Genomic DNA, 27738 nt, shown 5'->3' on the forward strand with positions numbered 1-27738 from the left:
ACTGCAGGACCCCTGTCGTCCTGAGACCCCTGCAGCCACGAGTTGTTGCCGCGTGGGGTCACGGTAAACAGTCGAACAACAACACCGACGCCCGCATTTGCATGTCAAGACCTCGCGACAAGGCAATCAACTAACGACCTCGTCAACATGGTCGGCCGCACATCGACACGTGCACCGCGAACATCGACCTCTTCGACGACACGCACCACCAAGTCCACGCGCGCATCGTCCGCCAGGCAGTCCTCGAACGCAGTCGAAATCCCCGATGAGGGCCCCGTCACCTCCCTCCGAACAAACATCGCCCAGGTCTTCAGCGATGCGCAACGGACGACTGCAACACAAAGGAAGCTCATCGTAAACCTCAGAAAGATACAGGAAGCATGCTGCTTCGAGCCACCAGACACTGGCAAGGGCGGGAAGAAGTCAAAGGGCGAGGAGCAGGAGGACTTTGATGAGGAGGAGTTCAACACCGAGGTAGTACGATGCGTACTGAGGATTATGGCTGTCAAGAAGAGCGAACCCGTCGGAGACAGGGTCATCCGTTTCTTGGGCCTATTTCTGAAGCATGCCTCTGAGAAAGATCAAACCATATTCGCTGCCGAGTCGGAAGAAGAAGCCACGGCATTCCACGAAACGCCCAGCAGTCGGCTGACCTCGAACATTCTCACCACCATTCTCGCCCTCCTGACGGCAAAGGACAAGACGGTCCGTTTCCGAGCCACACAAACGGTCGCGCACATCGTAAACAGCCTCACAACCATCGACGACGATATATTTGACCTAATAAGATTGGGTTTCTTGAAGCGTCTGCGAGACAAAGAGCCAACAGTGCGCGTGCAGGCCATCTTGGGCTTGGGTCGTCTGGCCGGTAATGATGATGAAGAACAAGACGACGAGGATAGCGATGATGAGGCCGCCGGTGGTATACTCGACAAGCTTTTGGACATTATGATCAACGATCCGAGTGCCGAAGTGCGACGCGCTGTTCTGCTGAACCTACCGCTGTGGCCATCCACCCTCCGTTACATCCTGGAGCGAGCTCGAGACATGGATGCTACCACTCGCCGGTTAGTGTACGGCAAGATCCTACCTGCGTTAGGAGACTTCCGTCATATGTCTCTTGTCGAGCGTGAGAAGCTCATCCGATGGGGTCTCCGCGATCGAGACGACCTTGTCCGCAAGGCTGCTGCCATCCTGTTCCGTGAACGCTGGCTCGAGGACTGTGCCTCTGGGCGCGATACCCGACCAGAAGAGGAGAAGAAGCCAGGAGATGTCGCTCCGCCAAATCTAGAAGCACTTTGCGAGCTTCTTGAGCGTATCGATGTCACCAGATCTGGGGAAGAAGAGGGCATGGCTCACGAAGCGATGCGTCAGTTTTGGGACGGCCGGCCAGACTACCGCAAGGAAATCACATTCGATCATGAATTCTGGAACAACCTCGATGCACAGACAGCCTTTATTGCCCGCACACTAAACGATTACAGTCACAGCACTGATGACGAGAGAGTGCGAAGCATGATCGAGGACAAGATGCCAGAAGTCACCATGTTTGCTTTCGTCCTACAGAGAGAGCTCAACTCTCTGATGGAATTGGTGGACAAGGTTGCTGTCCTGGAAGAGAACGACCCAGAGACCGAAGAAGCGCAAGAAGACGTCGAGGAGCAAGACTTCATTGTTCAGCAACTGCTCCACATCGCTCACACCCTTGACTATACAGACGAGATGGGGCGTAGGCAAATGTACAACATCATGCGTGAAGCCATTGCCAAGGCTCAGCTGCCGGAAGAGTGTACTAAGCTCGCCATCGAGGTGTTGCGCAAGGTCTGTGGAGCCCGTGGCGAATCAGACTTCTGTGCTCTCATCGTAGAGGCCATTGCGGACGTCCGCGACTCTTTACTGGATTCCGACGACGCTACAGTCACTGGCGAGGACGCTGAAGAGAGCTTCCATTCTGCGCAATCTGATGCCGAAGGGGATGCACCGTTGATCAAGCCCAAGACCGCAAAGGCTTCCGAGAATCTCTCCGAGGAAGAGAAAGAAGAGCGACAAATCCGCGAAGTTATGGTGTACTCAAAGTGTCTGCATATTGCTCAATGCACACTTCAGAACGTGGAAGGCGATCTGGAGTCAGACACATCGCTCACCAGCATCCTTAACACACTCATCATCCCTGCTGTTCAAGCTCATCAGGCCATGATACGAGAGCGTGGTGTCATCTGCTTGGGTCTGGCAGCCCTCCTTAGCAAGGTAAGTCAATCATTTTATTCCCACCCATGAACTTTTACTAACAAGAAGCAGGACCTCGCTGATAACAACCTCGATCTGTTCTTCCACTGTTTCATGAAGGGCCACGATGCCCTCAAAGAGATCGTCATTCAGGTTCTGACAGATGTAATCATCACACATCCTCAGCTTCTCACGCCTACGATACCAGACCCAGATGCCTCGACTGAGGATGCAGAGCCCATCACAAACCCACGAATCCGCCCCGTTACCAAGATCTTGCTCAAGGCTTTCAGTTCGGATAACAAGCGCATCGGCCTGATCTCTTGCACCGCAGCCTCCAAACTTCTCCTGCTGGGTATTCTGCCTCCTCTATCGACCACCGAAGTCCTCAAAGCCTTCACCCTGACGTACTTTGACCCCGAGACGGCGTCGAATCCTGCTCTGAGGCAAGCACTCAGCTACTTCTTGCCCGTGTATTGTCACTCCAAGCTCAAGAACGCAAAGCTTATGGGCGAGATTGCTGTGCCAGTGATCTCAAAACTACTCATCATGCGCGATGACAACGTCGAGGACGAAGATGTAGACGAGATGGTGGGCTGGCCTGTCATCACTGCCCATCTTGCCGAATGGACCGATGGACGTAAGGTCGTTGGCGCAACTGAACTTGGTCTCGACGGAAAGACAAGCACCATTGCCGAAGCTGAAGAACCGCATGTCCAGCTCGCGATCGACATTTTGGAACGCGCATTGACAAGTACATGCTCGAAGGACGAACGAAAGCCTTTAATCTCACTGTTGGGCAAACTGTTCATCGCGCCTTCTGGCCCAATTCCCAAAGGAGAAGAGGGCGCACTCGACGAGGAAACCTTCCGCACCTTACACGAGCTAGTGTCTGAGGCTGTAGAAGGAAAGATCGGCACAGACGCTACTCAACGCAACGCATTGATCAAGCTGGAAGCTACGCTAACTAAGCGACTCGGCGAGACTACACAAGTGCAAGACACGGATGTAGAGCGCACAGCCACACCCGAAACGACTGCTGCTGCCGACGCAACGGAACTCAACGAGGAGGAGACTGAGGGCGATGCTACTGAAGTCTCTGCATCGCGGAGTCAGAGGAAGTCTAATGTGACGCAGGTCGACGACGAAGAAGAGGAGGAAGAGGAAGAGGATGAAGACACTATGCTAGCGGGTATGCAGGGTGAGGGCACGCGTATGCCTCTTGAGGACGACGACGAAGAGGAGGAAGAAGACGATGCTGAGTCTGAGGCTGGACACAGCACATTGACCGTTGGCAGGGATGACAGGAGACGGACACAAGTGACCGAAGACGATATCATGGAGAGCCTGTTGCAGAGCGAGATGGATCACTCTGCGTAGTCTCTTTGTTTCTCTTTCTCGACCTCTCTGGGTTGACGGCGTTACATGGTCCCATTGGCCTCTTCTCGGCATATTTTGTCTTGATCATAAAGGAGCTCCGGTAGTGCGCAACGAGTTCATGAATGCAGAAACGTCTTATGATACTTCTTTCCAATCGTCCAGTCACTGCTAGACGTACTGCGCGCTCTGTGTTCATTTCAGCCTCAATTCAGCATCATCAACCGCTCATTCACATGCATCAAGATGACCATCGTAGAAGGGTACTCATTACCTCCTGCACTTTTGAGAGATCATTATATAGAATTCAAGAGGGGGTATACTACAAACTGCTCCGGAAATGACGCCATCAATACCCTTCGCCAAAATATACTCTCGGAATCATCACGTAAACTCATACCAATCATCGTAGACCACGATCTGGTCTAAGGCCAGTTCCATCATCTCAAACTGCGTCAAGACCATCAAGAAAACACCCCTTGCACATGCGCCAGTACTTTTGTACATGTTTCACTCCTGCTGTCCAATCTGCATCCCTCTTCCGTTATGACGTCCCATAGTCTGCGCTCAGCGTCGTATCCTAGGTCTTCCGTCATGTCTTTGTTCGGGCCCCACATCCTGTGCGGACCGTCGTCATCCCCATACACTCGTTTATCGTCTAGCATCTTCGCCGGGTCAAGCTTGAGATTGTTTTGATGCAGGAAGAGGATCGATGGTTTATGTGGGGCTTTGAGTATCCTGTCATGTCCCTTCTCGATCTCGGTATTTGGTTTCGCAAGGTCGGCGTCTCGCCAGAGCGTTTCGGTGTGAACATGGCTGCGCATTGGAATAAGGTATTCGTAGTCGAGTGTCGGGTCTGCTTGCGCGATGCCGGTGCCCCTAAAAGTGCCATTCATATGGTTGCCAAGAACACTGGGGGGTGTCTGGACTTGGTAGTAGGGCAGGCCAACTGCGAGTGCTGCCTGTACAAAGGTTTCTTTGTCGCCAGCACCAGGGCTGCCTTGGCTAAGAAGGATGTAATAGTAGTCTGGACCGTAGTAGTTGTAGTACACCATCATGAGGAGCGACGCGCGGTGGATGTCTTTGTTGATGAGAAGCTGGCCGCTCTCGGTAGAAAGCCTCGATTGAGAGGCGACTTCTGGTATCGCGGCGATATGATAGTAATGCGAGGATATCGTCTGAGCCCAGAAGTCGGGCCAAGTGACTAGGCCATGAGTCGTATATGGTGCGGCGGAGAAGAGTTTGGTGGGATCCTGGGTCGGGAATGCGTCGCTATCAAGGAACAGAACATGCTGGAAGGATGAGAAAAGGATGGAGAAGATCTTGTACTGGTAGTGGTTGGGTGGCTTCGCGTTTGTGGCTGTGTCGTAGATGTTCGATAAGACAACACACCGGGCGTTGAGGGACGGTAGGAGGGTGTCGCATATCTCCGGGTCGTACTTTGTCCAGTCATCAATAAAAACTTCCATGGGTAGGTCGCAGCCAGTTCTCCGCAGCATGCGCAGCGACACTAGGAAAATCGGCATGTAGAAGATGTCTGCAGTGGTGACAATCCCCGTTGTGCCTTTGGCAAATGGTAACTTTGGTGCCAGAAGTTGTGCCCATCTACGCATGGTATAGTGAGACTGGAATAGAGCAGTCTCCTCTTTGTCGGTGAAGTCCAGCAACTTCTCAGGATGCGCTTGATGTGGTTCGAGAGGCAGAAAGTTCTTCACCAGTGCATCGCCGTCGCCTTTGAGGCGTAAGGCCTCGCATTGCGGCTGCGACTCTATTAGAGCTGTGACAAGGTCCGACCAGAACTCTCGCACAGGTGCGCCGAAGGTGGAGCTAGCGGCAGTGAGGTTTTTGCCCGTCAATAAAGGCATATGCAAGGCATTCGACCCATAATAGCCATGTGGGAGAAAGAAGATGCCGCATGTAAGAAGGAAGAGCGGGATGACGATGAGTCGCGGTATCGAGGGGACGGATACGAGCATAGTCGCGGGTGGATTGCTATCGTCGGAGGAAGTCCATGGAGGTGGATAATCGGAGTGGAGGACAATGACAGAGGAAGCCCAGGTTCAATATGAAAAAGAGGGGTGAGAGAGCGTTCAAGTGAAATTACTGAGCGTCAGCATTGCGTGAAACCTGCCAAACCAATAGAAAAAGGTGTGTGGCGTTGGTAAGATAAGAAGCTACGACCCGCTCATGCAAACGGTAGGCAACGACAGTGCGGCTTAGTGGAGGCACAGTCCATAGACGGCTAGAGTCCATATGGACGATGAGTTTAACCGGCCTCGCGAGATGCATCTTGACTGACATTACAGCCCCTAGAGCTCAGACACAGCCACCGTTTGCCCCGTCTTACTCATGCGAGTGCATGCTTGTGTAACGTGACACAACGTTGTCAGCTCTGTGAGCGGGCTCATACGCGCCTTCTGTTGCAGAGCGACCTTCTGCGTAGGGAGCCCTCGGAGCCTTGGAGTGACGGCCAGGCCGCCGAGACGCGATAATTCAGCCCTGTGTTGGAGTGAAAATCTAGGAATAGAAATCCCTAGTTAGACGCATAGCGTGATCTGCGGCCTCACCCGGTGGCTGGAATTAGGGGTTCACAGGCTGGACCCTGCAACTAACAGGAAACGGTCGCTCGCGTATTCGGGCGTTATCGATCGCTCGCCATGCTTGATCGCAGCCTCTTCAACTTTCATAGTCTGCGCCTTGACGGGACTAATTAGGCCTCGAAAGTCCCAAGATTTCGAGGCAAATCGTTCTATTGGCGCGTTATAAAGAGACCGTACGGATGGTACCAAGGCACCCGAATCTGCGTGGCGACCAACAAGCGCTGCTGAATATTACCGGATACGAAATTACGAACGGCCCAGGAGCTCTTTCAGGACATCGCGTCATCCAGGCGCTACGCCGTGCTACTCAGCTCCAGTAAACCCGAAACAGTCGTTGTGCTGAGAAAAATGTTTACACATGAACTGTAGTGCCACGTGAAGAGGGAGACCTCAGCGCAATATTGACCACAGCCATCAGGTGCAAGCCAATTTACGAAGATGGCTACCATGAGACGAGCGAATTCTGCAATTACGGAGATACTGTGGAGATTGGAAAAGAGTCCAATATGTACACAGGAGACAGGAGCGGGACGCTCATTTCGCGTTCCAAGGACACAGTGCGACGCGCCGCATCAGTGCGGGCGACGTATGGTGAAATGCTGTCCACCTCTTACCATCAGCCGCTCTCTACTGGGAAGACCGTTACATGGGCAAATGACGTGTAGGGTGTTTGTAGTTCCTCTTGAATCCGTGCGCAGACTACAATCCAAGGTATGTAGTAGTCTTGTCGGACCGAGCGGGGATCAGCCCAAGCCGCCAGACATCATAGTCTGCCGTATTTGGACATTTTTAGATACACGTGGGTGGTGCGATGTTCAGCCACAACTAGCAGCGTCTACAATGTCAATGGGATCTGTATGGTTGGCCACCGTTATTTGGTTGGTGAATTTCTACGTACCATGGTGACCTTGTGTGTGAAAAATTAGTAGTTTTGCTTGGAGCGAAAATTCAGCAGGAATGCATTCAGAATCGTAACGGTCGTCCGGCTGATGTATGGCGACTGTAGAAAGGTCCCGTTCGCTTTCCATCTTCGACATGGCACGGTAATACTCACCACATCAAAGGAGCTTGCAGTCGTGATCGTGTTGCCACTACCGCATGCAAAGCAATCATGACCAACACGTAATGAGCAAGATGGATTGGAAATTATTAGGGCAGGTAAGCAAGGTAATTCTATGATAAGTACAAAAGACACGAGGCTAAGGAGCTGCCTCTTGTTCCGCGCCTTGATCGCCGAAGCGATGTGTTCAATTTGGATCAGATAAAAAAGAAAGAAAAGCAAGGCATATGGAAAGAGAAGCTCACAGCCTAGACATCAAACGAAATGATCGACCATGGAATCCAAAAGCTCCAGCAAGCCCGTATGCCGCCGTCCGTGTTGTACTTTTGTCCATCCGCCCCGCTTTTGAAATGAAATGCAAGTCGATCCCCAAACACCCCCATCCTAGGTATCGAACTCCGTCAAATGAGGTTTTCCGTCTATACGCATCCGAGCCGTAGGTAGCCTGCAAATGCCACAAATTCTTAATCGACCGACGCTGTCCAACTCCCCGAAAGCCAATCTTGCCCACGCCAGCCTGTCCGAAGAAACCGTCCCATATCAAATTGCACCGCAAGATCCGCGCTCCAGATGATCGATACCTATTTTACGAGAGTCTTTATGCCGGTGACTTGTTTGCGGGGTTGGAAACGTTGCGGCGATCGTCGTTCATAGAAAGAGACCCGAAGCCACTCGAAAGGAAAGCGAAGGGATCGTTGCGACCATCACCGCCGTTGACGGCACCCTGGCTGGGGTAGGGGTCGGCAGAAGAGAATGCGGCTTCAGCTGAGCGACTGTCGAAGGGAGTGGAGTGCATGCCACCATTGGGCACGTACTGCGCACCCATAGGAGGGTAAGGGCTAGCGGCGCCCATACCGGATGGCAGAGCGTAAGAGCTAGGAGGACCGCCATACTGTTGAGCTGGGAAGCCACCGCCGCCGTAGCCAGCTGGACCGTAAGGACCGCCGCCGGGAGTGCCACCCATGGAGGGAGGGCCCATACCGAAGCCGGAAGGAGTATCCATAGGCGAAGGGAAAGCAGAGTCAGCCACAACAGCAGCACCGGCACGGCTCGCTCCGCAGCGGAGACAGGCGGTGTTCTTTGCAAAGTTGTGGTAGCCGCAGCCGTTCTCTCCGCACTTCCAGTCTCCAGCCCTAAAGGGCACAGCGCCGGTGCCACCGCGCATATGCCCGCCACCCATTCCGTGGCCGTGGCCATGACCCATGTGGTGTTGAGGGGGGCCCATCATGCCAGGGTGACCACCATATCCGTAACCGCCGTAAGCCATGGGATCACCACCTGGTGGGCCCTGCTGCATGGCGGGGAAAGAGCATCGGAAGCAGGCGGTACGACGCTGGAAGTTGGAGAAGCCACACGAGGGGCAGTTCCAGTCACCGGGACGGGGACGGTTCTTGCTAGGGGGGAAGGGGACGATGATGTCGCCAGCGCGATCAATGACACGGCTTGAGGACGGCGAGACCTCGATGGCCTTCTCGTTTAGAGCGCGTCCGTTCATGCAGAGTGATTCTGCAGCCTATTCAATGTTAGCATATTAAAGCGCGAAGATTGCTGACGCAGTACATACCTCTTCGTGGGATGAGAAGATCGCAAAGCCAGTTCCGGTGGGCTTGTGCTGGTCAGGAGTGCGGAGGGTCCAGAACGCAATTGGACGTCCGCCAAATTGGGTAAACCAGCTCTCTAATTCCGACTGCGTAGTGTCGTGCGGAAGGCCGCTCATGTGCAGAACCTTGCTTCGCTCCGACAAGAAAGCGCGAACGTCGGCGCGGGCATCCATGGGTTTAGTCAAGACGTCGGGGTGGTCCTGGGGTGGTTGCGACTTGCGAATCAGTCCGCGAAGAACGCGAGCAAGCGTGACAGCCTCTTCCATGGCCCGGCGGGGCGAAGCGGGCGCGAGGGCTTGCAAGTGAAAGGGCAGGTTGTGCTTGATGGGGGCCGACGACTGGACAGGCTCCACCTCAAGCGCCGCACAGATGTTTGTCAAGGCGCTGGAGCCAAACGGAAGCGACTCTGGGTGGTGTGCCTGCCACCTCTGGTATTCTGTGCGGAGGTCGAAGGTGCGGGAGTGTTGGAGGTAAGGAGGAAGAACGACGGCCTTGTCGCGGGCTTCGCGAGGGAGCTGGACGCGGAGGTCCCAGGAATCTAGGGTCACGAAAGCGAATTCCAAGTTCTTCGGGCCAATATGCTCGTTGTAGAAGTTACTGAAACGGTCGACGGCGTCGCGGAAGGAACCGGCGTTGCGGACCTGGTCCCATGTGAGGGTCGTCAAGCTGGCTGTGCAGGGTTCGACGTCAGCGGAAATTGCACAAATTGTGGACCGTAGAGGTGAAGAGCAAACTTACTGCATAGGGCCGTGATTGGCGTGTTGACAGGCTTAACGAGGACCGACTCACGATGGAGCTGTTGTTGAGTTAGCGATTGAGGTCGGCATTGGATCTGACTGACATACCTCCTCGCACGACTTTGCATCGAGCAGGATCCAACCGAGCTCAATGACCTCGGCAGAGTCTTTGGTAACATACACCCCGTGCTCGTCGCAGGTGGTAGCTACATGGATTACAACGTAGCGGTCCAGGTTGGCCGCCTGGGGGCTGGGGGTGGGTTGAGAAGCCATATCTATGTTGCTGAAAGGGTCAAGATTAGCCTGGTATCCTTGGGTATCTCAGAGCAAGCTGGCAATTGAGGTTCTTGAGGTTCGGCGGGCGACGTCTGTTGGGGAAGGAGGTACGACGGTCGGCGGAAGGAGAAGGCGCGACGGGCGAGTACGTCAGCGGGGAGCCCAAGGTGAATGGTGAAGAGGAGTGGGGAACAGCTGGCAAGCTGTGAGGGCGTGAAGGGGAAAACGGAGCCTCGAGGTGACGGAGGATACGGTGAGATGAAACCAAATGCTACGAGATGGGGACGGACGACCTGAGGCTCCGTGCAATGATCCCGGGCAGATTTCTTGACGTGGATAGCAGAGCTAAGGCACAACTTCCAGATCTTGGCGGGAGCTCGACGTTAGTCCGCCTAGTGCCGGGCATGTCAGAGCGATGTGGGATATAGTGTGACGGTGCTGCAATTGCAATCTGTTCACGGGTTTTATGCTGGCTGAGACTTCAATTGACGTTTCTCTTACCCTTACTTGCCCCGTAGTTGTCCTGCAACGTCACGAAGCAAGGCTAATTTCGACGACGTCGCTCCAAATTTCCAGACGCAGGACGGCGTGCAGCAGGCCATGCCACGAGTACGGCGGACAGCAGCTCCCGCAGCCGCTCGGCAGAGCTGTCTGTACCCATCTGAAACACTCTCCGCCCTCTGATCCAATGTTCCACGCGTCTGCTGGAGGCGCTCGCGTGTGCTGCGCCTCGACCGTGCCACGTTGTGCCCCCATGGTGATATTGATCGATACCGCGTGTGCTCGTCCTGAACAGCTGCATTCGAGTTGTGCTTTTGCTGCTCGCCGTGCCGCTTTGGGCCACCGAGACTACTGCGTAATCAGGGTCCAACTGGCCAGCTGGCCCATCGTGACCGCGCGACATGCCCTCGTCTTATACAACGGGGCGGCGGCTGGCAGAGAGTCAGGCGCCTCTAAGTCCGCCTCTAACGCCGCGCGCATCCCACCCTCGACGACATCGCCGCGAAGTAGTCGCTCTTGTAGTAGTGCACGCCAAATCTGTACCTAAACACAAGTTCAGGACATGCAGAATATCGCCGTGGCCCCCTCCGCCCATGCCGCTTGGGCTCGCCATCCGGGAACCCCTGGCGATCTTCCCATTCCCGCGGAGCCCTGGAGCTGGGGCCAGGCTCACGTGACGCGTAGGTTGTCGCCCGCTGCTCGTACCGCCGAACAATGAAATGGGGGCAGGAGGATGATGATCTTCGAGCCTTGCTGACACGTACAACAAGCACTAGCCCTGTCAGCGCGCCGTTGGATTCTTTGTGCGGGAAGTTCCTAACTGCTTGGGCCTGCCCCTTAAACGCGCTGCTCCCTCTGCTCTGTCCTTAGACGCTCGAGCACCTTCACTGACTGACTGTTCTCCGCAATCCGCCTGCAATTTGCAGTTTATGCTCTCCAGTTTCGTCCCGGGCCCGCTCCCACGTACCGGGGACCTTGCACCTGCATTGCGGCTTTGGCAATTACCTGGGTCTGGCTGAGGCTTGTTACCAATCCAAGCATGTCTTCTCGGCAACGGGGATTCACATCTTCCCCGCAGCTTGCCAACGGACGCGAGTTAGTATTCACCTATCCACTTTTGAAACAACGGACTGCGCTGCACCACCTCAAAAGCAAATGTCCGACGCCTACATGGAATCCGTCCCCTAATACCTTTCCAGTTCATCGCGAGGCATCATGGGCTTCTTCAAGCGCTTCCGCCGCCAAAAAGCCTCCAAGAAGAGCGAGTCGCGTCCGCGCAACGACCTCTACGCCCCCGCAGTATATGACTACCACGGCCCCGACCAGACCCAACGCCTGCCCGATAAGGTCCTCCGCCGCATCTTCGAAGAAGTCTGTCCGCATTCGGCCGATGAATCCCTCGACGGCAGCGAGGACAGCGGCAATGACGGCTGCATGAGTTGTGACATGCGCGACCTGGCCCATTGTGCCCTGACCAAGCGACAATGGTACGGTGTTGCTGCCGGTCTCCTGTAAGTCCCACATGCTCAGTGCACCAGGCTACCCCCTAACGTGCCCCAGATACAACAGCATTCGCATTGATGCCGTCCACTATTGCGAGCTCGAGGAGGTCTACGCCGACCAGCGCCGGCGCAAGTCACGAAACGGCGAGGACATCGACGCGCCCACGCTCCGGCTGCAGCAGCTGGGCCAGAGTGTGCGTGGAAACCAATACCTCGGCCAGCGCGTGCGCTTCATCAAGCTTCCTTACATGACGCGCGAGGCGTGCAAGGCTGACCTGGCGCGAACCGTATCGGGCTGCCCGAACATCGAGTTCATCGACCTCCCCGACGGCTTCTACAATGGCGATCAGTCGTGTCAATTGCTGCGTCAGGAGCTCCAGGCGCGTTGCCCACACATCCGGAAGATGAAGTACAACGAGGGCGGAGAGCAGTCGCTAGAGACGCTCCTTCAGGGCTACTGGCAGGAGCTGATCTCGGTTGAGCTCAACAAGATCCAGATAGAGCCCAGCATCCTGAGGCAGGTCTTCGGCGTGCTGCCTCACTTGAAGGAGCTCACCATCACCGGCGTCTCGTGGCTGAACGACTCGACCTTCCACGACGCCCCGGGAATCCCCAACTTCCCTGCGCTAGAAACCCTGAAACTTACCAAGGTACACGGTGTCACCGCAAACGGACTCGCACAGTACCTCTACAACCCAATGTGCAGCGGCAGGCTGCGGACCCTCATTTTGAAGGATTGCGGTGGCATTCCCGTACCCTCCCTCCACATCATTCTGCAGGCTGCAGTCACCCTACGGACGCTGGAATACAATGCCACAGTCTCTGCATCTCTTCCTTTGGACCCGATACCACCCATGACGTCGTACACGCTACACAAGCTCCATTTCGAGGTCATCTCCAGCTCCGCCCATCAAGCCTACCCGCCTAGTGCATCGTGCTACCAGTACCTAGCCAACTCGCTCATTGCGAACTGCATGCCGGCGCTGCGACAGCTCTACGTGCGCGATCCCGAATTCCCAGAGGTCCTAACGCTCGCGCCACCGATCCGACCGTTCAGCGAGGCACCGCCGCCAATGTTCAACCAGCCCCTCGAAGTCTACTCCAAGGGTCTGGATGAGTTGGACTGGATCTTCACATCCATCATGCCGCCTGAGGCACAGGGACGCCGAGCATCAGTGTCAGTCGGTCGGCCATTGAGCAGCTACTCAGCACACAAGGGTCTCGGGCCCCAATGGGGTGGAGATGCTCGTAAAAGTATTGTGGTACCAAATGGATTTGGAGGTTTCTTGGCCGTGCCTGCAGACAACGATGGAAGACCACGGAGTGCGGGACACATGGCGCCTAGTGGAGGCTTCGGACACGGCTACTCCAACTCGCTTGGTGGCAGGGAGCCTAGTCCACGCGCCAGCTGGATGAGCCATGCAGGTCGCGAGAAGCGGGCCTCGAGGGCGGACCTCTGGCGATGAGTCGGGCGACTGCAACCTGCACCGCTCTTGTTCCCTTGCTTGCATTCTTCTTTCACTTCTCACTTCTGGATACCCGTCCATTCTTCTTTTCCTTCATAGGCGATCTTTGTAAGATACCAAGTGGAGTTCTTTTTTGATCTTACAGGGGTACGGTGCGATTTTTGGACGACTCATTGACGTTGGAATATTTGGATGGCACGAACGAAGATACCTTTAACGTGGGACACGGGGTACGTTTGGCTATCTGTAGACAAGAGATAGCTACAAAAGCCTCGAAAAGCGGCGGGATCTGGGATCTCGTCGCCATCTACGTATCAACGCATGCGCTTGCTATCAATGCTGTGATGCTGTAACTTGACATAGCGTTTTGATACTATGAGATCACCTAGCCAGCCCTGCATGTGACCACAACTTATTACAAGGAAAAGAAATCGAATACTCACTTGCAGCACTTGCTGGAAATTAATACCCCAGGAGTCTACGTTACGTGAAGACTTCGCTTACTCTCGGGTTGAAACCAGGTCTGACTGCAGCGTTCGGATTTTCGCTTGCACGTGGTGATCAAATACTAAGATGAGTCTATAGGCTAGGGGGTATCATCAGAAAGATGAAGGGTGATCAAGCAGAGTCAGGACTGCGCCCCACATTCTCCATACTCACATCCCTTCCAACTCTCCTCCTCCATGACCGCATCAATCGGACATTCTCCACTCTGAATTGCGTTCCTCACGCTCTCCTTAACCAGACTCCTCATTTCTTTATCTATCTCCTTAACCCACAACTGCCTGTGCCTAGCCCCACACCCCAAATTCCACGTCCCCCTCATACTCCCCCTCTCGTCTCTCTCTCCCGTGTTCTTCCCATCCTCTGTGTCTGCCCTAAATATCTCCGAATGCCCAAGCCCGTGATGGAACAATTCCGGAGCTACACTCCAACACTTCCAATCTCGGTCCCTACACGCGCTCAATAGAGCAACATCGTATGCCGAACTGCCACCTTCCGGTTCCCTGGAGTAGGTAGAGAGGATCATGGCGGCAGACCGGCGGTTCACGGCGTAGGCAAATGTGCAGAACGGCCAAAAGCTTCTGTGTAGCAACCGAGCTTTTGAGGGTATAGATAGGGAGGAGAGAAAAAGAGCGGTGTCTGGGTGAAGGAGGGAAGTGGGCGGCACAGTGGGGTCGCGGTACAGAAGAGAAGGCTGGGAAAGGTAGGCCGTGGAGATCAAGTCGTCGCAGTGGCCGGGATAGAGGAGGTCCCAGTTGTTGGTGGAAGCCCAGTATGCTGATGATGAGTCGCCAGTGACACTATTGTCGAGCAAAGAGCGGACAGCGGATGCCAGGAGTGGAACCTGGGATTGTCGGATGAAGATGTCGAAATCAGTGTCGTCTTCGATGATCAGAGCTGTCTCGTGGCTTGAGGCGAGGAACCTGTCATGTCATCAATACATTGTTCTCCATCATTGACCTCTTCAAACCGACGTACCATCTCAAAACCTCCAAATGTCCCAACCAGGCTTTCGCACTTCCAGTGCTTAGACTACTACCTTCCTTCGTCTTCAGCTTCTCGACATCACCCACACCCCACTCCTTCTGCCGAGGAATCACAATCTCGATATCTGTTAGGTTGGCAGCCCATAGTAGGCTGGGTCGTCGTGGTGAGCTGGAGTGTGATACTGCAAGGATAGCACCAAAACCGAGAGTGGAATTGGCTGGTGGGAGGGGAGGTGGAGGTTGCTGAAAGTGCGATGTGCTGGATATGTAGGCGTAGGGGTTATGGCAGAACAGGTAAATCAGAGCAAGAATCGAGAAACCCGCAAACAAAAGCTGGGTCTTCCGAGCCATGTTTGGTAGGCAGAGGAGATGTGGGAGAGGGAGAAGAGCGTATGTTAGTGGCATCTACCTAGGTGATTGGGGCATGTCCACATAGTGAAATGCAGTACTGTGTAAACGCAGTAGAGACTCTTGTAGCTGGAGAAGTAGGTTCTGTCACCTAATTGACATTATTCTCTTCACTCTTTAGTTCACTTCTCTCTATTTTAGCTAAGGGCCAAAACCTAGTTATGCAAAAGCACTTATAGTTATATACTTTTACGCCTACTCTTACTATTCTTTTATACTTAGTTTTATAGTTTTTAAATTTTTTTTAGTATATAATTTAAGTTAAAGTATTACTTTTTATAGTTAGTCTAATTTTTATTTTTTTTTAATAGCTTACTTAGCTTTATTAAGTAAGCTTAGAAAATTTTTTAGCTAAAACTATTATTTAAAGCTATACTTATTAACTTAGTTATATAGCTTTTAAAGTAGTACTTACTATTTTAAAACTTTATTTACTTTTTAGTAATAAGAAGTATAAACTAAGCTTTAGCTTTTTAAATAAGATTAAAAAAAGTAAAGTTTTCTCTTTTAAAAAAAAAAATTTACTTTTTTTATATTATAGTTAAGAAATTAATTATAGTACTTTTAGTAGCTTTACTATTAATAAGTAAAATAATATAATTATTAAAAGTAGTTATAACTAAGTAATATAATAAATAAAAAGAAAAAAATTAGTTTAGTATATTACTTTTATACTTACTACTACTTATATAACTATAATATAGCTAAAAAAGCTTTATAGTTTATAAAAATATACTTAAAGTACTATTAACTAAACTAAACTATAGTTCTACTTTATAGAAAAAAAATAGCTTATATACTTAAATATTAAGGTTAAAATAAGCTAGAATAGACCTAGTAGTAGTAGTAGTTTACTTCTTGCGAATGTAGCTAGACCTTTTAATATTTTATTCTTACTTAGCTTAGTCTATTATGCTATTTTCCTAGGTTGCTGCAAGATTATAAACAATAGACACTAACGTTCTAAGTCTAGCGTGGTGTGAAGTAGGTTCTAAGTTTTATCAGACACCTACAACCGAAATTATTGGCAATGTAAAGCCGAGAGACTACACAAACAGGGCTGCTGTAGCTGATGCATGGCAAAGTGTAATAATAATGCGCGGCAGGGCGGTACTTGCGGCGGGTGTGCGGCTAGATTGGCCGAAACAGCTAGGCGGGCATGGCCAAACACGCAGCTGCCCCGGCTCAGCTATTGTTAGCGCCACAACGGGCGCCCTTGCTGCATCAAGTAAGAGTCCAGCCAACCTTGTCCCCCTGAGAGGACCACCTCCATTGCGACGGTGCAAGACTGGGTCGCTTGCTTGACGTAGTGATTGGACTTAGGTACTGGAATCTCATGAATTAAACAGCCGAGTATCCGTGTGCACCTGCCGCTCCCTGTTGCTTCTTCCCACACTCCCTGCGCCGCTCCCCCTCACTTGCCTGGTGTATGCCCTCCAGCCTCTGTCTCCTATGTCCCTTACCTGTCGTCGCACAGGCACGCAAAGTCGTGTCGCACAGCAGCCGAGCACAACATGGCCACGGAAACAATCCCCTCGTCGGCGGCGGCAGCCCCCAAGATGTCGCGCTATAGGAGCGTGAGGCGCGCGCAAGAACAGCAACACCACACTTCGCCAGGCGTGCCCGCAGTGCCTCCCATGCCCGCCGTGTCCGAGATGCAGCCCCAAAGCGATGCGCCCATCAGCAGGAGCATGAGCCGCTACCACCGCAGACCGACTACCTCGCACGCGACCAGCCCAAACCCCCCACCGCTCCGTTCGAACACCATTCCAAATGCCCCTCCTCCCCTTCCTGCGCAAGTACCGCCCTCCACGCCCTCGACATCCCGGAACCGCGCTGTGAGTTCGCCGTACCAATCGTCGCATTCCGCAAACACCGGCCAGCGTCGGCCCAGGACCGCCAGGACTCGCACGACAGAGGCCTCGCCGCCCGTCTCCAATGCGCCGCGACAGCAGTCGCTCAGAGGCGATGACAGCGCGAGAGAGGTCTTGCAGCGGGAGAAGGAGAGACAGCGACAGCTCAAAGAAAAATATGAGGCAGAGGCACGCGCACAGAAGCAGGCTAAGCAGGCCGAGCAGGACAGAATCGAGAGGATGCGACACGAAGAGGAAGAAGCTGCGCGCTTAGATGCACAACGAGAGATGGAAGAAGCTGAGGCCCTACGTCGGCAGCGGGAAGAACAAAAGGCCGAACAAGAACGTGGCAGACGATTACAGAAGGCCGAGAACCAGAAAGTCCTCCAACAAAGGGAAGAGGGCGTCCGCAAGGCGAAGGTCGAAGAGAAGGAGCGGCAGGCAACCCTCGCAAAGCTTGAGCAGAAGGCCCGAAAAGCTCCCTCTTCTTCACCTCCAGTATCGCCACCGCGGCAGCAGGAGACAGGTTTCGGAATGTTCAAGAGGAGAAAGGATGAAGTTTTGGGTCTAGATGCCCCTGTGCAACAACCAACTGCACCGCAACTGAGTCTTAATCTCGGAGAGGAGGACACTATCAGACCGGGCGGAGGTGGCGTTGTTCTAGGCATCGATGCGCCTACATCCGCCGTGAACGCTGGTGATAGAGTATGTACATCATTCATCAAACACGAACATGCGACTAACAGCCGTAATAGCGCGTTAAAGTCGTGTGCAACGAGAAGCGCATCCTGCTCCCTGTGACTCCAACCACGACTCCTCTCGATCTTATCAAATCTGCTGCCACGGTGCTCACAGATCCCATTGACGTTCGCACAGCTGTTATTTCCGAGCTCTTCACCAAGGTTAGCATCACACGCCCCCTTCGCAACTACGAGTACGTGAGAGATGTGATGAACTCCTGGGATTACGACAATCAGAACGAACTTACCATCATTGACTCTGATGTCGACGGTATCGACCAGGACAGTCTACTCTCGTACAAAGTCCCAGACACCAGACCAGAGGGCGCTTCGTGCTTTATCCAATACTCATCGAGACCTGGGAAATGGAGTAAACGACTTCTCATCCTTCGCCCAGACGGACAATTAGTCATGGCCAAGAACGAAAAGACCAAGGAAAAGGACCAGGAAAACATCTGCACACTCACAGACTACGACATCTACTCGGTGACCCAGTCCAAGCTGGCACGGGTGAAGCCCCCAAAGAAGATTTGCTATGCCGTCAAGAGTATGCAAAAGTCTAACATCTTTGCGGACGAATCGCAGTATGTCCACTTCTTCTGTACCAACGACCGAAACATAGCGAACACGTTCTACACAGCGTTACAGACGTGGCGGAGTTGGTATCTCAAACACCAGAAGGGCGAGGGTTTGAAGAAGAAGACTCATGCGACACGCAATGTGTCCGGGGCTGCTGAAGCCGCACAGACGTCGTCGCATTCAAGAGGAGAATCAGTTGGGTCGCATTACCAGCTCGGTGCTTTCTCGTCCTTGCTCGATATGGACAGTTTCAACAAGACGCTGGACCAGATTGAAGTTCACAAACCGGGAGAGTTTCCAGACGACAAACCTCTTTCCAAGCTCGATAGCAGGGCAATGCACTCGCGGATGAAGTCGATACGTGTAAAGCAACCACCCCCAGCCGCTTTCAGCAAGAGTGGTCTGGTTGCAGAAAGCACTTCACCGCCGAGTGCCCGCAGTCGAAGTGTTGATCAGCAAGGCGACGAGGCGTTTGCATCGAGCGGCCTTCTGGGACGTAGCTACACGCAACGTCAAGCCGCTCTACAAGCTCGTGAGCCGTCAGGCCCGTTCACAGAAGGTCCATCTCTGCTGAACAACATGGGCCGTGTAGCCCAAGTATCGTCCAACGATTCTGGTCTGAAACGTAATACCTCAGTCCGCAGCAATCATCACCGGCGAGCATCCAGCGATCTCCAACGTAGTGCTTCGAAGCGTGTACCTGGCATGCCCGAGCCTTTGGTCGATCTAACACCCCAGTACCGCCCGCCACCGCAGCATCTGAACAAGGGCAAAGGCTACAATCCAGGAGCTGGCGCCGGGCCGTTGGTCGAAAGTGCAACGTCGATCGAGGAGGCTATCAAGGTTCCCTCATCAACAGACTGGCGCGCCGGTCGTCCAGGCACATCGCGAGCCGCTGGTGGCCACGAACGCACGCGCTCGCTCAAGGGTCGTGGCGAGCCATTGGCTGCGTATACACAAAATAACCATCTCGGTGCTCCAGAGGATGACAGTAAGGCGTTTACCGGAGGCGGTTTGCTATCTCAAGCCGGCTACTCGCAGGGGAAGGACATGGTGGGTAGGGGCGTTATGGATGGTAGTAAAGCCAGGGGCCCCATGGTCAACCTCTCGTCGAACAACGAATTCGCACAAGGCAGTTTGCTGAGTGCGCTGCCAAACGCTGCTCCGGTCATCGATCGGAGTGGTAAGTAGGGTCGTTTGCTCGACGGGTCCCTTTTGCTTGGAGTTTTTTTGGGGTTCGTCGTTTTCGTTTGTTGGCGTTGCGCGTTTAGCTCGATATCCATTGCTTTGGCTGCACTTTCATATGTCGCATATTACGGCCTGGGTGGTATCTGGTATAGTAGATTTATAGAGGCTGTGAGAGAGGAGTAGTCCAATGCTTATTCTGGACTCTATGACACAAAAGCAAATGCAAAAGATTTCTAGAAGAAGCTTCTTTTACTCTCCAGCCATCTCGTAGGGTCGTTCGCTGTTCAAGGCTGCTGACATGTTGTATTCGAGACTCCCACCAGTCGAGTGCCATTGTCTAGACCTTGGTGTATCAGGCACTGACCGTATACGAGTCATGCACCTGCCTAGCAACCCAGCACGATACTGGTATACGGCCATACAGTGCTGCTAGACAATATCGTCCGAGATGCAATACGACACGGCTCGCAGGGAAAACCTTTCCTTCCGATGAACTCTCCGCAGCGCATCGCACACCTGTCACACGGCGCGGCGGTGGCTTTCGTGGGCCCTTCACGTGCTCCTCTCCGCCTCCACCCACGACCCACTAATGGCGCTGTGGAGAGAGTTGGCGTGCTGTCGACTTCTCCCACCGTTCGCGGGAACCCCGCAATTGTCGGCCTTACTGCACTCCGTATGACGGAATACTGCAGCAAGCGGACCTGGTGCAGCGCCTCGGCAGTCGAACGCAGCGCGCAGCTCTTGCATCCAGCTGACCCTTTTGATGTTCTTGATGCGTCTGAAAGCGGACGGGCATAGACAAGCAGACAGGAATAAGCGAGCAGCTCAACGGGCGGCGGGATCGGTCGATGCTCCGCTTCTCATTTCCAAAGGAAACTGTTGAGTTGTTGACTCGCGGCCTTGGCCTCGCCCGTTGCGCTTCAGCCTCAGAATTGGGCGCTGCCCGTGGGGTCGACTCTGGCTTCAAGTGCAGCGCGGCGAGTGTGAACAGCATCGGAGAGACGTGGTGCAGCTGGGACGGGGCGCGTCAAGGCGGCCAGGCTAAATGGCAGTTTAAACGTGAATGGGCAGTAGAAGCCGAGCGCCTACGTCACGGCAGAGTACGCCGGCGGTCCTACGACGATTGATCCGATACCCAAAGAGGAATCCCAACCTCCACCGGGTAGCCAACGCTCGTGCGCCAAACAATAGCGGCCCAGCATTTCTGTCCCCAGGGCGCCTGCAAAACATCTTTCCTCGACTATTAGACAGAGTTTGCTTGCTGCTGCTCTGCTACCACACGTCCAATTGCTCCTGCAGCTCCACCACACCGTGTCCGCCGCCAGCACTTCGTACTCAACCGGGAGTAATCGAACCGCTTGTCTAGCGCGGCCACCTGCAGTAGCTCAACCAAGCACCGAGCTCAAGCTCTCACACTCCCTCGACTTTCCAAGCTTTCTCTTCCCTAGAAAGAGCTCCGATCTTGCCATTGCGCCTTCCCACCATCTCCTCACAACACCCACCCACAATGGCTGAGACCGGCGCGAGAGACGTGCAGAACCACGTCCTGTTCGAGGTTGCGACCGAAGTCGCAAACAGAGGTAGCTTTCGTCCCAACTTGATGCCTTTCTGCAATGCTAACCAGTCTCAGTCGGCGGTATCTACTCAGTCCTCAAGTCCAAGGCCCAGGTCACCACCGCTGAGTATGGCGCCGCATACACCCTCTTGGGCCCGTGGAACAGAGCTTCGGTAGGCGCAACCCACGGCATCTTGAAATCAAAAATTAACGAGATAACAGGCGGCGGTCGAAGTAGAGCCCATCGAGCCCAAAGACCCGGCGTTGATCGCGACCATGAAGTCTATGGACGACCGTGGCATCAAGATGCTGTACGGACGTTGGTTGATCGACGGTGCCCCACGTGTGCTCCTCTTCGACACTGGTACCGGCTACAGGTGGCTTGACGAGTGGAAGGGCGACCTCTGGTCTTCCACCGGCATTCCTTCACCGCCCGGCGATTCGGAGACCAACGAGGCTATTGTTTTTGGTTACCTCATTGCGTGGTTCCTAGGCGAGGTAAGTTGAGAACATGTGCAGTCGCTGCGAGCTGCGCTAACTACTCTCCAGTACGTCTACCACGAGAAGAAGCGAGCCGTCATTGTTCAGTTCCACGAGTGGCTGGCAGGTGTCGCAGTCCCGCTCTGCAAGAAGCGCCGCATCGATGTTACCACTATCTTCACTACCCACGCTACGCTCCTCGGTCGCTACCTCTGCGCCGGCTCGGTCGATTTCTACAACAACCTCCAATATTTCGACGTGGACGCTGAGGCGGGAAAGCGCGGTATTTACCACCGCTACTGCATCGAGCGCGCCGCCACACACGCTGCTGATGTCTTCACCACGGTTTCCCACATCACCGCATACGAGAGCGAGCATCTTCTGAAGCGAAAGCCGGACGGTGTCTTGCCCAACGGTCTGAACGTCAAGAAGTTTTCGGCTACTCACGAGTTCCAAAACTTACATCAGCAAGCCAAGGTCAAGATCAATGACTTCGTGCGCGGACATTTCTACGGCCACAACGACTTCGACCCTGAGAACACCCTCTACTTCTTCACCGCCGGTCGCTATGAGTACCGCAATAAGGGTGTGGACATGTTCATTGAGTCATTAGCCCGGCTGAACCATAAGATGAAGAACGAGAACTCGAACATGACAGTCGTCGCTTTCATCATTCTTCCCGCGCAGACGACATCGCTCTCGGTCGACTCACTGAAGGGACAAGCCGTCATCAAAGCGCTTCACGACAGTGTAAACAACATCGCCGAGAATGTTGCTAAGAAGTTGTTTGAGCGTTCGTTGACCTGGACGGAGGGCTCTGAGCTCCCTGAGGACAAGGACTTGATCACGCCCGCTGATAAGATCTTGCTCCGCCGACGGTTGTTTGCCATGAAGCGTCACAACCTTCCGCCCATTGTTACTCACAACATGGTCAACGATGCCGAAGACCCCGTCCTGAACCAGCTCCGTCGCTGCCAGCTCTTCAACCACCCATCGGATCGCGTCAAGGTTGTATTCCATCCCGAGTTCTTGAACTCGGCGAACCCTGTCTTGCCATTAGACTATGATGATTTTGTTCGTGGAACTCACCTCGGTGTCTTCTCATCCTACTACGAACCCTGGGGTTACACTCCGGCTGAGTGCACCGTGATGGGTGTTCCCAGCATCACAACCAACCTGTCCGGCTTCGGTTGTTACATGGAGGAACTGATTGAAAATGCCCAGGACTATGGTATCTATATCGTAGACCGAAGGATGAAGGGCGTGGACGACTCAGTCAACCAGCTTGTCGACTACATGTTCGAATTCACCAAGAAGAGCAAGCGCCAGCGTATCAACCAGCGTAACCGGACCGAGAGACTCAGCGACTTGCTCGACTGGAAGCGCATGGGCTTGGAGTACGTCAAGGCCCGACAATTGGCTCTTCGACGTGCGTACCCTGCGGCATACGAAGACGATGATGAGCCAGATTTCTTCAGCTCGCAAGACGTCAAGATCTCACGGCCGTTGTCCGAGCCCGGGTCTCCCCGCGATCGTTCGGGCATGATGACGCCCGGTGACTTTGCCTCGCTGCAGGAGGGCCGCGAGGGACTGAGCACCGAGGATTACATTGCGTGGAAGCTCCCGTAAGTGATGATCAGAATGTGATGCACCATGGCAACGCTAACAACTGCGCAGTGAAGAAGAAGAGGCTGACGACTTTACCTTCCCGCTAACGTTGAAGACGAAGAGTAAGCCTAATTCAGGCGCCACAACTCCTACTCTCTCTGCTGCACCGAACGGTACTGACTAGCCAACTCTTTTCTGTAGGGTGACGAAGAAACCGAACGAGGAAGAGAAGCAAAGACTTCCAAAATTGCAATGATCTATTCCTTTATGCTTGGCTTGATTTCCTACGCATTTACTGCATTGGCGACGATGAATGGACGTACGAGACGGAATAGTGGAGGATATGGATGTCTTGCCTCGGAGCAGGATCAAGTGTATTTTAGGATGTGAATATCAGGGTCCGTTGGTCTGCTCCACATCTTTGCGCGGTCCGAATATGACTATTGTCGATACCGAATGTCCGAACCAAGCATGCACACGCGTCTTCTCCCTAGAAAACGAGCTCGGCATGCGAATTAAAAGCAAAGCTGACGTGATAAAATTACTAGCGAAGCAGGTATACAGTTTGGACGTGCCACGACAAGCGTCCAAAGTGCCGAAGTCTCCGTGAATCGATGCACCCAAATGACTGGCTAGAACGCCAAACTGTGGCGCAGCAATCGCAGAAGAAATGAGGACGACGAAAGTCCGTGAGCCCAGCGAAACGTGAACTAGCCTTTGTCATTCGCCCCAGTAATCAGGCGCACCTTATCAAGGCCAAAGCAAGCATCTTGTCCTGAAACAAAAGTGCATACTCGCCGGTGCCGCGGTATCCTTGGCTGTGGTCGGCGCTGTTGCCGTTTCTTGTTGTGATGGGGTGGTGAGATATCAGCTCGGCCGGCGGAAGAAGCCCGTATCGCGATATGCGCTGGCGAAGGTAGTCTTTCATGCAAAGTCGATGTCCACACCCACCATATATATTGAGATGTGGAGGGGCATCGTTTATCAAATCCTCATTTGGGACTGCTCACGCGACGCGGAAGGAAGGATAGCGGGGCGGAGCGGAAGCATCGCAGTGGAGAATAAGCACACGTCCAACGTGCATGCAGATCAAAAAGCACGTTGCACATGTGAACTCTGGTTGCAGCGTAGTGCGATGGCTATGGTGTGGCAGGAAGGCCTTCTCGATTGGATTCCCATGTGCACTACAGGGGTCTGTTAAAACTCCGGTTGCGAATAGCAGGGCTGGGCACTCCGTGGCCTCGATGCCCCTTTAGCGTCATCGCCGCACCTGGCAGCGCGACAAGCCGGCAATCTTTCACAGCGCACCACTCGACTACCGTCCCGCAACGCGACCCATAGTTCACAGCGCCCACTCGAACTAACACTTCGCCCTCTTCTTTCCTCAAATATGCACCACTACGACGGAGCTTTTCTGCGACGCGCTACCGGCTCGGTCCGTTGACGTTCTCTCTGCTTGGGGCGCGCTCGATTAGACTCGAACTTTCAGCTCTTCCTTCCCACTGCCTCTGCTGATCTCACCTCTTTCAACCTGACAAGTCCCGCTCACTGGGTGCCATTCACTCTTTCCCATCGCCTTGGAAGCCCACTGGTGGCAACATGTTCGGCCCATGGCTTGTCATGTTCGCATGGCTGAAGCAGCGCCTCCCGTCCAGTCTTAAGGCACTCAAACCACACGCCAACTTTATCACCCTTCACTGTATGCGCACTATCACAGGGGAGGGACTGAACTGTGGCTGATAGGTTTACAGATTCGTATATCATTGGGTGGGCGCTCATTGGATCCGTCATCATATACGGCAGTGGTCGCATACCTTATGTCGATGCGCTCTTCTTTGCAAGCGGCGCAGCAACACAGAGTGGCTTGAACACGTATGTTAGTCCCTGAGGTATGAGGGGGGTGAACTGACTGCCAGCGCAGAATTGACATAAACACACTGGATCTATATCAACAGGTATGTGATGCGTTTGAAATCTACAAGTCTTTTGCTAACAATAAACAGATAGTCATCTACTTTATCGCCAGCTTATGTACGCCCATCTTCATCCACAGCTCCGTCGTAGTCGTTCGCCTCTATTGGTTCGAAAAGCGTTTCCAGAACATCGTGCTCGAGAGAGGAAACCGGAGCGGTCGGACTCGCACACTTTCTAGGAGGAAGAGTGAGATGAATGCAGCAACAGAACGTAATGTTGGACAAGAAGAGCAAGCGGTCGGCGCTCGTGAGATTCGGGTCATGCGTGGATCCAGTGGCCACGCACACGGTGGAACAATCGCGAACGAGTACGCCTTCAGTGACGGACTGGACTGGACTGGCAATGGCATACGCCCGAGAAGATCTAGTTCCAGCGAGGACGAAATGCCACCGTTCCGGCCGACGACTCCCGTTCAAACTGCTCCATCTGGCATTGTATGGGCCGACAATCTCAGCACACCTAAGGAAAAGAAGCCCAAGGAGTCGCTTGAAGAATCCCCTGGCGGCCGCCTTCCACAGTCGAACAAAGAGAAGAGCATCGCTTTCGTAGAAGCGCAGCGAAACCCGACAGCGAGGAACAAGCTTCGTATACCAGGTCCACGCGACTTCGACCAGGGGCTCATCCCAGAGGCTGTCAAAGGAGAAGAAGAATTGGACAGAGTTGCGAGTAGACTATCGCATGAGTCTCATCCCAAGCGAGAGCGTTCAAATTCTGTTCCCCATGCTCTGAACGGAGACGATCGCCCCTTCAGGAATCACATCACCATCGACGTACCGGACCGGCAGCAACGCCCTACCGGGCATTCTGTCTATGACAGAACCAGGACCAATGAGGGCGATGCAAACGTGCCTGCATCGAGCATGCATCTACGTAATAGGTCACGATCAAGGACTTTTACGAGCTTCCTTACCAGGACCAAGACCGAAGAAGAGGACCCGATGCCCTACCTCAGCTGGACACCCACCCTCGGACGCAACTCAAATTTTGTTGATTTGACTGAAGAACAAAGAGAAGAGCTCGGTGGTATCGAATATCGTGCTCTGAAGCTGCTCGCCATGATCCTCATCATATTCTACCTCGGGTGGCACACCATCGGCATTATATGTTTGGCGCCATGGATCAACAACGACGCTCACTATAGTGGTGTCGTGAGAGATTTTGGCGTTGACCCAACTTGGTGGAGCTTTTTTACTTCAGCCTCCCTGTTCAACGATCTGGGATTCACTCTCACTCCAGACTCGATGGTCTCTTTCCAGCTAGCTGTGTGGCCCCTTGTGCTGGGTACCTTCCTGATCATCATCGGAAATACCGGGTTTCCTTGTATGCTTCGGTTCACCATCTGGATGTACTCCCTGATGGTACCCAAGAGCAGCGCCATCTGGGAAGAGCTTCGTTTCCTGTTGGATCACCCGCGTCGGTGCTTTACTCTACTATTCCCAAGCAAGGCAAACTGGTGGCTGTTCTGGATCCTTGTCGTCCTGAATGGTGTCGATCTCATCTTCTTCATCATTCTCGATCTCAACGACCCGACCGTGACCTCGCTATCCGGTGGTCACCGCTTCCTCGCTGGTCTCTTCCAAGCTGCCTCAACGCGTACTGCAGGTTTCGCCGTTGTCAACATCGCCGATCTGCACCCTGCGGTCCAAGTCAGCTACCTCATCATGATGTACATTTCGATCTTCCCCATCGCCATGTCTATTCGCCAGTCGAATGTCTACGAGGAGAAGTCACTGGGTGTCTGGGCCGCAGACGACGAAGACGACACTCAATCCAGCTACCTCTCGCATCATCTGCGTCGCCAACTCTCATTCGATTTATGGTTCGTCTTCTTGGGTTTCTTCCTCATCGCCATCATCGAAGGCGTGCGCCTCGAGAATACGAACGAATACGCGTTCAGCCTGTTCTCCGTCCTTTTCGAGATTGTCTCTGCGTACGGTACGGTCGGACTGAGTCAGGGATTCCCCGGATTCAACACGTCCTTCTCCGGCCAGTTCAAGACACTGAGCAAACTCATCATCATCGCCATGCAGATCCGTGGAAGACATCGTGGTCTTCCATATGCTCTCGATCGTGCCATCTTGCTTCCATCAGAAACTCTACACCAGAAAGAGAACGAAGATGCGACGAGACGTGCACGACGTGGTAGCAACGCTATGGATCTCGGTGTCAGCATGAGTATGGATGGCATTACAAGGACAGGCACGGGACTCAGTCGTAAGAGTACGGCGAGTGGCGAGAGAGTGCCACAGAGTAAACCTAAGCAACTCAAGCGCATCATCAGCGGCGCTTTCAGTGCGGGTCCGACGGGCCAATTTAGGGAAAAGAGGACATGATGAGTATCCTTATAGTCACGACTTTGTGGGTGTTCAAGGCGCTTTGGGGCTTCGGTATAGCGTGGCGTACATCGGTGTTCGTAGATACATTTGTTCTTTGTTGTTTGATGGGTGGGTTCTAGATCTGATAGCGTTCATGTGGGTTGCAATATCCGTCGATGCGGTGATTTTGTTGTAGCTGGTA

At 53.5% G+C, this 27738-nt stretch overlaps 8 protein-coding genes across 8 annotated transcripts; 5 read left to right on the forward strand and 3 right to left on the reverse strand.

The window, feature by feature from the left end:
• Positions 1 to 147: 147 nt before the first annotated feature.
• J4E85_000035 (uncharacterized protein) lies at positions 148 to 3606 on the forward strand (the record flags this gene model as incomplete). Its single annotated transcript, XM_051464329.1, has 2 exons — positions 148 to 2247; positions 2299 to 3606. The coding sequence occupies 2 exons, from the start codon at positions 148 to 150 to the stop codon at positions 3604 to 3606; spliced, it is 3408 nt and encodes a 1135-aa protein (XP_051330850.1).
• Positions 3607 to 4067: 461 nt separating this feature from the next.
• Positions 4068 to 5579, reverse strand: J4E85_000036 (uncharacterized protein; the record flags this gene model as incomplete). The annotated part of the gene is made up of 1 exon (XM_051464330.1): positions 4068 to 5579. The coding sequence occupies one exon, from the start codon at positions 5577 to 5579 to the stop codon at positions 4068 to 4070; it is 1512 nt and encodes a 503-aa protein (XP_051330851.1).
• A 2282-nt stretch (positions 5580 to 7861) lies between these two features.
• On the reverse strand, positions 7862 to 9874 carry J4E85_000037 (uncharacterized protein; the record flags this gene model as incomplete). The annotated part of the gene is made up of 4 exons (XM_051464331.1): positions 7862 to 8776; positions 8828 to 9534; positions 9603 to 9660; positions 9710 to 9874. The coding sequence occupies 4 exons, from the start codon at positions 9872 to 9874 to the stop codon at positions 7862 to 7864; spliced, it is 1845 nt and encodes a 614-aa protein (XP_051330852.1).
• Positions 9875 to 11593: 1719 nt separating this feature from the next.
• On the forward strand, positions 11594 to 13346 carry J4E85_000038 (uncharacterized protein; the record flags this gene model as incomplete). The annotated part of the gene is made up of 2 exons (XM_051464332.1): positions 11594 to 11889; positions 11939 to 13346. The coding sequence occupies 2 exons, from the start codon at positions 11594 to 11596 to the stop codon at positions 13344 to 13346; spliced, it is 1704 nt and encodes a 567-aa protein (XP_051330853.1).
• Positions 13347 to 13829: 483 nt separating this feature from the next.
• On the reverse strand, positions 13830 to 15187 carry J4E85_000039 (uncharacterized protein; the record flags this gene model as incomplete). The annotated part of the gene is made up of 3 exons (XM_051464333.1): positions 13830 to 13893; positions 14444 to 14773; positions 14829 to 15187. The coding sequence occupies 3 exons, from the start codon at positions 15185 to 15187 to the stop codon at positions 13830 to 13832; spliced, it is 753 nt and encodes a 250-aa protein (XP_051330854.1).
• Positions 15188 to 16881: 1694 nt separating this feature from the next.
• On the forward strand, positions 16882 to 19607 carry J4E85_000040 (uncharacterized protein; the record flags this gene model as incomplete). The annotated part of the gene is made up of 2 exons (XM_051464334.1): positions 16882 to 17802; positions 17853 to 19607. 2 exons carry the CDS (start codon positions 16882 to 16884, stop codon positions 19605 to 19607), a joined length of 2676 nt encoding a protein of 891 aa, XP_051330855.1.
• A 1504-nt stretch (positions 19608 to 21111) lies between these two features.
• On the forward strand, positions 21112 to 23431 carry GSY1 (glycogen synthase; the record flags this gene model as incomplete). The annotated part of the gene is made up of 5 exons (XM_051464335.1): positions 21112 to 21184; positions 21235 to 21332; positions 21382 to 21657; positions 21709 to 23264; positions 23317 to 23431. The coding sequence occupies 5 exons, from the start codon at positions 21112 to 21114 to the stop codon at positions 23429 to 23431; spliced, it is 2118 nt and encodes a 705-aa protein (XP_051330856.1).
• A 1415-nt stretch (positions 23432 to 24846) lies between these two features.
• J4E85_000042 (uncharacterized protein) lies at positions 24847 to 27554 on the forward strand (the record flags this gene model as incomplete). Its single annotated transcript, XM_051464336.1, has 4 exons — positions 24847 to 24946; positions 24999 to 25119; positions 25169 to 25202; positions 25251 to 27554. 4 exons carry the CDS (start codon positions 24847 to 24849, stop codon positions 27552 to 27554), a joined length of 2559 nt encoding a protein of 852 aa, XP_051330857.1.
• Between the last annotated feature and the right edge of the window lie 184 nt (positions 27555 to 27738).

The sequence above is a fragment of the Alternaria conjuncta genome (assembly GCF_024043145.1).
Source record: "Alternaria conjuncta strain BMP 0040 chromosome Unknown scaffold_1, whole genome shotgun sequence".
In the NCBI taxonomy this organism is placed as follows: domain Eukaryota; kingdom Fungi; phylum Ascomycota; class Dothideomycetes; order Pleosporales; family Pleosporaceae; genus Alternaria; species Alternaria conjuncta.